General features: G+C 43.4%; 1 protein-coding gene across 1 annotated transcript in view; it reads right to left on the minus strand.

Moving 5' to 3' along the window:
- Positions 1-9169, minus strand: part of NUDCD1 (NudC domain containing 1) — a 139700-nt gene that overhangs the window by 49790 nt on the left and 80741 nt on the right. The window contains exon 7 of the mRNA XM_025191268.1: positions 1028-1154. Within this exon, the coding sequence (XP_025047053.1) occupies positions 1028-1154 (127 nt within the window). The remainder of the gene's footprint in view (positions 1-1027; positions 1155-9169) is intronic.

The raw sequence follows: 9169 nt of genomic DNA on the forward strand, positions 1-9169 counted from the left end.
TCCAGTCTGAGAAACATATGGAAAGCAGAGGCTGTTCAACTCCTTTCAAAGACTGCAATGAGTTGAGGAGCAGCTGCTTTCCCTCTTTACCAGTCTGGAGTCACTCTGGTCTGGGAACACTTGGGGAACAGGAGAGGACCTTGCTGGATAGATTGCCTGTACTCTCCCTTTTTGCTAGAATTTCTAGGGCTGCAAATTCCTTGAAATTAATGCCTCTCCGTGGCAGAAGTCTGTACACAGGGAAAAGCAAAATTGTAAGAGTTCTTTAGACTAAAAGGCATAAGTCTAACAAGATCCAGTGGCTGGAATCTGAAGAGGCCATTCAGAAAATGATAAATTTGACAGAAAATAATTAACCACTGGAACACCTTATGGAAGGCTAGAATGAATGTTCCACCATTGACCATTTTTTTAAATAAAAGATTAGCAGGTTGTTCTAACAGATATACTTTAGTAAATGGGGATTAACTCAGAGAACTCCTATGACTGCATTATGCAAGAAATATGACTAAATGACCAAAAACGTCCCTTTTTAGCATATTAATTATCAGTAACATTTAAAGATAACTGTTTAAACATATTCAGTGTAATGCATTTCTGTGTTTTGGTTAGTGGTTGGGAATCAGATCCCTAGGTGGCTGTGGCAGTTGGTTGGCATAGGAACGCTGCCGCTGCTTAATGTTGTTTTACTAGTAAGCATCCTAGGTGACGAAAAATCCTCCAAACCAAGTGATTACAGTAAGTTTGGAGCTGTTATTTCACAACTAGTGGAAATTAAATTTGGTCTCCATATTCAATCTTCTTTGTATTCTTTATCGAGTTAAACCATGACATGTTAATTGAATGCAGTCTGTCATGTGGACAGTGTTACAATTCAGATACCTAGTACTAGGATTTAAAAACAATTAATTGAAAAATGCAGTTTCCAGATTTTACATGATCGCATCATCTCATACTAATTGAGGAAGGAGTCAGGCTCCTAACAAAGTACAACTTGATGAATAACATGAGGATTTTAATTTCTTACCATTTCTTCAGAGGTCAGATGCATGAGACATTGTGAAGAGTCTGTGATGAACTCCCCTCGTGAATCAGCCACTATCAGTTCTGGCCACATTGGTCCTTCTTCCTTTTTATTTAATGAAATCTCCAAACTAAAAAGGACAAATGTGAGGATAAATGATTTGCAGCAATGAGATATGTTACAAAATTGTTACAAAACAAACAAATGCACAAAAATAAAAATACAAGAATTCTTCTGATTAGAAGTATAATGTGAGACTGGTAATTGGGAAAAAAATGCCAAATAGATTTTCTAATGGAAGCTTAGTAAGTCTCCCCAACTACATGCCTATGATTATTGTAAAAAAAAAAAAAATCTTAAAATAAAACTTTTAATGAAATACTCTTGATAGCAAACTTACATATTAAATCACATTCAAATCTATTAACCTGTGCCTTGATAAGAAACTGATGTATTTAAATTTTGTGCGTATACAGTGTGCGTATACAATGTGTTCCTACTACTGTCAGTAGTCCAACTAATGTTAAGGTTTTTCTATCCATAAAGGGAACATTTTTCCCCCCATTTTATTACATTTGTTACTCTACATAGTTAAAAAAAACACTAACACTGACAGATGTTCTGAATTCTTCATGCATAAACAAAATGGGTAACAAATTTAAACGAGGAGCATTGTAAAGTAGGATTTCCTAGAGTGCTGCCTTGGGTTAACTCTAGTTCTGACAAAGTTAACAGCTTTACTTTAGACTTCAATAAGAGAAGTTGGAACAGTGCTAAGCAGTTTTGAAGCTGCTTGGAAAAGATTACCTAAGGAGGTTGTGGAACCTCTTGGATGTTTAAGAAGATGTTAGACAAACACTTGTCTAGAATGATTTACAGAGCAATGATCCTGCCTTTAACAGGCACTTGGACTAGTTGATGTCCCATGGTCCCTTTCAGCAGTGGTATAAGTAGAACTGGGTGATTAGGGAAGCTGCCACAGATGCTGATGGGGGAGGGGCAAGAAAAGGGGCAGTAAAAAAAAAAAAAAGGCTGCCACTACAACTGCACCAGGCATGGGCGACTGGTGCCACCTGACTTGGGGGGCACATTCTCCCCGAGTCAGCTGCTCAAGCTGACCAGGGGAGAGGTGGAGGGTGAGTTCCCGTAGCCAATCTCACTCTGGCCGACTGCACCAGCTAGGGCTCCCGCCTGCCCATCACCTAAGCAGGGAGCGTTGCCTGTCAGGAGGTACACTAGTGCTCTGAGGGGGTGCCCATGCACACTCCACGTGTCACCACTGGCACCAGAGGCACGGCGGCAGCCATTAGTCATGTGTCTAGCTACATCATTGCGCTTCTGCCTTTAGGCCCTATTCTTCTGTGATTCCATTAAATCTTTTATACTTTTGCTTCATTAAAGCATTAAATTTGCTCCATTTTAAGCATGCAAGTAGTTCTCTATTGACATCAGTAAATCAGCATTGTGCACAAATACCTTGCTGCACTGGGGTCAAAGGCAGGACTAAAAGAGCATGCGTTTTAAGGTTTTCTTTAATAAAACCTGTATGGGTATTCTGGCATTAAAAAGATTACCTACTCTACATTAAGATGCTGTCTGACAGATGAAACAAAGCAAGTAACTGAATGCATGACTTCACATCATTGTTATTTTCTATTCAGGATCTCTAAAAATTTAAAAACAACATTCAAGCTACTGAAAAAAAAGAATTCTTTGTAGCAGTAGAGGTTAACTTTTTTGGCAGGCATGCTACAAATCAAGTGCCACCCTAATCCCTTTCCCTGATCTGCTGCTCTGCTTTTTGCTCTGTGGACAAGCTGTAGCTCAATACTCTGCTCCCACACCTGTGCTCCCTGACTGATCTGATGTTTTGCTTTCTGCTCCCTGCTTTATCTACCGCTGTGCTACCTGTCCCCTCCTCCATCTGCCACATGTCACACAAAGAAGCTGTTCATAGTATTTATGGCTCCCATACTGCAGGTTGGCATGCCTGCTCTGTAAAAAGCAAGTTTAAATTAGTAAGTTAGCTTGAAGAGTGTATTCACCAAGTTAGCTTGCTGAACTCAAACCCCTCACTGCAGGAAACATAAATCTAGGTTTGCAAGAAATATGTCCACTCAGTATGATCTGGAGAACTCACCTATTCATCTCCCCACAGGTAACTATATCCCTGCATGCATCCATATCACAAAATACAACTGAAAGAATCATAGATGCTAGGGTCGGAAGGAACCTCAAAGGATCATCAAGTCTGACACCCTGCCAGTGGCAGGAAGAAGTTCTGGGGTCATCTGACCCCAGTCAGGTGCTTGTCCAGTTTCCTCTTGAAGACCCCAAAGGTACAGGAGAGCACCATCTCTCTTGGAAGCTCATTCCAGATTCTGGCAATCCTTACCGTGAAGAAGTTCTTTCTGATGTCCAACCTAAACCTACTCTCCATCAGCTTGTGGCAATTATTTCTGGTTATTCCAAGGGGTGTTCTGGTCTGGTAAACAGAGCATATCCTATTCCCTGCTGCCCCCCAATGAATTTGTATACTGACACAAGATCCCCCCATAACCTTCTCTTGTGGAGGCTGAAAAGGTCCAGGTCCCTCAGCCTTTCCTCATAATAAGGCCTTCCCTTCCCTGCAGGCCTCTAACCATATAAGTGGCCCTCCTCTAGGCCCTCTCAAGGTTGTCCACATCCTTCTTGAATTATGGCACCCAGAATTGGATGCAGTCCTCTAGCTGCGGCCTGACCAGTGCCACATAGAGAGGAAGCATCACCTCCCTGGACCCGTTTGTGATGCACCTACTAATGCATAACAAAGTGCGGTTAGCTCTGCTAATTGCTTCATCATATTGATGACTAATATTTATCTTGGAGTCAGTCGACAATGACTCTGAGATCTCTTGTTGTCGCTGTGCTGCTGAGAAGGTCATCCCCCAGCCTATAGGTGTGCTGGTGATTCCATCTCCCTAGGTGCAGCACCTTGCACTTGTCCTTGTTGAACTGCATCCTATTATTCTCTGCCCACTTTTCTACCCTGTCTAGGTCCACCTGGATTCAGTTTCTTTCCATCAGTGCATTTGCTCTGCCCCATAGTTTGGTGCCATCTGCAAATTTAAACAGAGTGCTTTCCATCACCTCATCCAGGACGCTGATGAAGATACTGAACAGCACCAGACCGAGGACCAAGCCTTGGGGGACCCTACTGCCCACATCTTTCAAGGTCAATACCGAACCATCCACCACCACTCTCTGAGTATGACCCTTAAACCAAGTTGCCACCCACATGACTGTGTAATAGGCTATGACACAGCCGTTCAATTTCTTTATAAGAATAGGATGGGATACAGTATCAAAAGCCTTCTTAAACTTCAAATAGATAACATCTACCTCAACTCCTGCATTTAAGCTTTTAGTGACCTGGTCATAGAAAGAAACAAAGTTAGTCAAGCAGGATCTATCTGCTATGATCCCATGCTGGTTCCCCTTCAGCATTATATTACCTGCTGACCTCCTACAAATGTGATCCATGACCATTTTTCTACGATTTTCCCAAGGATAGAGGCGAGACTAACCAGTCTATAGTTACCCGGATCCTCCTTTCTCCCCTTCTTGAAATTAGGGACAATATTGGCCCTTCTCCAGTCCTCAGGGACCTCATCTGAGCACCATGAGTCCTCAAACAGTCATGCCAATGGCTCTGCTATGACACTGGCTAATTCTTTCAGCACCCTTGGGTGGAGCTCATTCGTTCCTGCTTATGTAAAAAAAAAAAAAAAAAAAAAAAATACATCCAGCCCCTCTAAGCATCTCTTTACTAGGTTGGTGCTGGCAGTTGGTGGGCTGGTATTTCTCCTGCCTGTCAGTAATGCATTTGGGAGATTTGTCTAGATCCTCGTTCAAGAATACAGAGGCAAAAAAAACTCATTGAAGAGCTCTGCTTTTGTCCCACCTATCTGTCACCAGCTGCCCTTGTCTATCCTGTAGGGGTCCTATGCTGCCCTGCACCTTCTTTTTGCTTCCTATATACCTGAAGCAGGACTTCTTGTTGTCCTTAATTTTTGTTGCTAGCCTGAGTTCTAATCCTGCTTTGGCCTTCCTAACTGATTCCCTGCAATTGTGAGCCAAGGAGGTATACTCCTCCTTGGTAGCTACTCCCTGCCTCCACAGCCTGTATGCCCTTTTTTGCCCTTAAGGGCTTTCCTGGATTTCCCTGCTTAGCCAAGAATTTCTCAGTTCTCCAATTTGAGCATTCTTTAAAGTTTCTGTTCAATTTTCCCCATGTCTTTTGGAATAATGCATTAATACCCCTCCAGAAAAGCAGTACTCAGCAAATTTTGAATAAAACCTTTATATACAGCCTGTCAACTAGCTATTTTCTCAGCAGCGACTTGTCTCAAGCTTTCTTTAGGTAATAGTCAATAATTAAGGGCTTTTCTGGCTAATTTTACATTTTAATTTTTTAATTTTCATTGAAAAGCTTCTCTTTACATCCAATCATTAGTGTCTACATTATTTTAAAACAACTTTAAGGGCTGCAAAAGTGAAGTAATCCTAAATTTTCAGAGTGTCTTTAAAAAGGAAACTAAGCTGTTGATAACAAAAGTCATTATTTTAATTGCCTTGGAGAACTACATATCTTTAGTATGGCCTCGACAACTAAATATATACCTAATCCATCCTCTACTTTTTCCAGTTAGAGAGAAAGGATTGTTGCTATTGACAGATAAGTGACATGGCAGTCACTTTTTCTAGCTGAAAATCTATAGCCTAGAACATGACATGTGGCTTTTAAGTAGCTAAATCATTAAACATGACCTTATTGCCCCTGCACAAACACAAAACAAACGGGTCTAGATTGCTTAGATATCTACTTCCACTAAAGCTCTGCTGCAACCCCATTTCATTCTTGAAAGTGTTTAAATTCACAACCCCCCCCCCAAAACCCAAAACCTATTCCTTAGCTAGAAAAGCCACATGAAGTAACTCTTGACATTTAGAGTCTAGACCAAATGTGTGAAACTCAGACAGAGCCCAGATCTGGAACCAGACTCCTCCACGGACTTTTCCCAGGCCAGACCCCCAAGGCCAACAGCAACTGCAGTGGATCTGCATTCAGCAGCAGCATGGGTAGGGTTACCGTATTTCTAGTATCAAAAAAGAAGACACCTGTGGGAGGGAGGGAGAGGAGACGGGGGAAGGGGCATATGATTGGAGGGAGTGGGGCAGTGATACGACTGTGCCATACTTCTGCCTCTCATTCTTAAGTCATAACCCCCCCGCCCTGCTGGTGCCCCTTACTCCCAAACCACAGCCCCCTGGCCCCTTCCCAGCTCTGCTAGTGCCTTGCAGCCCCCTGCTCCCCACAGCTTTGCCACTGTCCTTCACTCCCAACCCACAGCCCCTGCCCCCCAGCCCTGCCGGTGCCCCGCACTCCCAGCCTGAAGCCCCCCTGCCTACCCCAGCCCTGCCAGTGCCCCACACTCCTGATCCACAGTCCCCCTGCCCCCCCAGCCCTGCTGCCCCACCCGCCACAAACACATACCCTCTGCCTCACCTGTGAGCAGCTGCTGGGGCCTGCATGGAGAACATGTGATCCCCCAACAACCAATCACCATCCCCTGCTGCTCCCAGCCCCAAGCAGCCAAGCCTTAAGTGCCAGGGGAAAGCGGAGGCAGAGCAAAAACCCAGACATTTACTTGCATTTTAAAAACCTGCCCAGATGGAGGGCAGGGGGCCAAAAAAAAGATGACATGTCCTGGAAAACCCGGACATATGGTAACCCTAGGTCCAGGGGGTCTGCATTTGGGCAGCAGCCTGGGGCTGGAGCCTACCAGCAATGTGGGGCCAAGTTTGGTGGGTAGCATGAGTCCAGGGATCTGCCACTGAATGCCCATCAGGGTCCAGGGACCTCAAATACTGCCTTCTATCCCATAGCCCTCCTCTGCTACTCCATTATTATTATTTTAATTGTAGTTTTTTACAACTTGAGGTCTATGTTGTCAAATAGCAATCCATGCCCCACAGCTTGCAGCAGCCCATCAGTGTACTGGGAAGAGAGATGGAACGGTTCTGTGGGACATAGTTGATACCCCTTGTCTAGACAACAATATCATTATTATGCTTATGAAATTATATTAATAAAAGCTGTTAAGATGCAACTGTAACCTCTGCACGCTCCTATTGAGATACAAGCGTAGCAAAACCATTGTAATTTTAATGCTGCTTCATTCAGGCTCCAAGACGAGGACAGTTTTGCCACATTTACATTGCTACAGGAGCATGGGAGAGAATAGTTACATTGTAACATTTATCTATATCTTAAAGGAGTGGAGTGTCCATTAGCTTAGTGGTAAAAGCATTTACTCAAGAAATGGAGCTGGGTTTTACGTATACCTCACTTTTGAGGGCATTTGCACTGGTATCTTCATTGTCAGAGGAAAAGTGCTCTAATAACTCAGGTTATGAACTAGGTAGAGCTATGGGCATTCCCCAATCTCTCCTATTGAATCTGGGCCATTAGATTTAAAGAAAAGCAAGATTATAGGGCAGTAGGAGACCATACAAGAATGAGCCTGACCCCAAAGTCCAGTGCAGAGAGTATTCTACTGGAAAGAAAGGAGGGAATTCTGGTTTCTGGTCCCTGCTTCCAAAACAGTTTTGTATTAAATAGACATTGGAAAATTGCAGAAAACAGCCACATGGAACTGAATCCTCCTGGCCCCCTGCTAATATACTAAATGAAGTAGGCATAAAACTCAGGTCTTCAACTTCCTGGCTTCCTGGACAAGTCCTTAACCTCTAGGCTCTTGGGAAAAATATGGGTGCCACTTCTATCCCATGGCTCTCCTCTGCTCCCTCCCTGGAATGTTTTTTGTGGGGGAGGGGGGTTTTTACATCCTGAGGTCAATGCTATCAGACATCTCCCCTGAAGAGATGGATCCTGGCACATAAACATCATGGGAAGGGTAACAGTATCTCCCTGGGTGCAACAGAATTGCAATCTTGAGTCATACAAATCTGCCCATTGCCAGAATGGTAGAAGGGTCTCTGTAGGGTAGAACAGGATCAGCCCCTGTAGTAGTCCATTGTCAAAGTAGGAACACTCTCTAGCTCCCTGGATATAACAGGACCGTTTCTGAGGTGAGATCATACTTCGTGAGCTACTGATGGCAGACAACAATATCATGGAAGTGAAATATGATCTAGGACAATTCTTTCTTCTTAATTATACTACATTTTGAAATTCCATGCAGCAATTACTCTGACTACTTAACTGAGCAGTCTGCATCAGTAATTAGTAGCCAATTATTTTACCTTCAAAAATTAAAAGCAGTTGGTATTCTGGCAGCTTGACTGCTCTCTTCTCTTAGTTAGGGACTGTTGCTCTCACATTGCATATCAAAGATAACACAGAAACCAACTCCTCTGTGAAACAACTCCTTAGCTTGATGAAGGGTTTTTGAACCCAAAAGCTTGTTTAAAAATTGTTTTCCAACTATTTAAGTTGCACTAATAAAAGATATCAGATTCACCCAAAGAACCTCGTCTGCCTATGTCCTTAGATCAACACGGCTACAACCTACACCTCTGTGAAACACACTTGAGTAACAAGACTTGCAGAATTAAAACACAAGATTTCACTTATCTGCTTGCACTGTGGGCATGCCTTGCATTCAGACATGGGTGGATTCTTTTGAACAGGGACAGTCTTTTGGTTCAATGTTTGTAGCATGCCCAGAACAAGGAAATTCAATCCATAATTGGGACTTAGGGACATCTCTTAGGTGCTACAGCACCAAACCACTCCTTCTAGACAGACTCATCCTCTTGGTTTTGTAGCTCTAAATTGGACATTGGAAATTAAAGTCTTTTCATGGTGCTGTCATTTTCTTCAGTAATGACAACTCTTGGGAAACAATCACAAGACTCCCGATTCCAAGTCAAATTAACTCTGACTCGTGACCTCCAGATAGAGAGATCAAATCTTGGATTTTTTTCTTTTAATGCATGTGGAACAGCGCTTTGCCGGTAAGTCTGTGAAGTGGAAGGGAGGGAGGTGGGGCAGATCAAGGCCCCCACGGCAAGGGAGGGAGTGGGACAGGGTGGGCTGTGTGACAGCCACAGGTGGTCGTCCAGGAGCACCGGGGGGGG

This window comes from Alligator sinensis, unplaced genomic scaffold, assembly GCF_000455745.1.
Source record: "Alligator sinensis unplaced genomic scaffold, ASM45574v1 scaffold1430_1, whole genome shotgun sequence".
NCBI lineage: Eukaryota > Metazoa > Chordata > Crocodylia > Alligatoridae > Alligator > Alligator sinensis.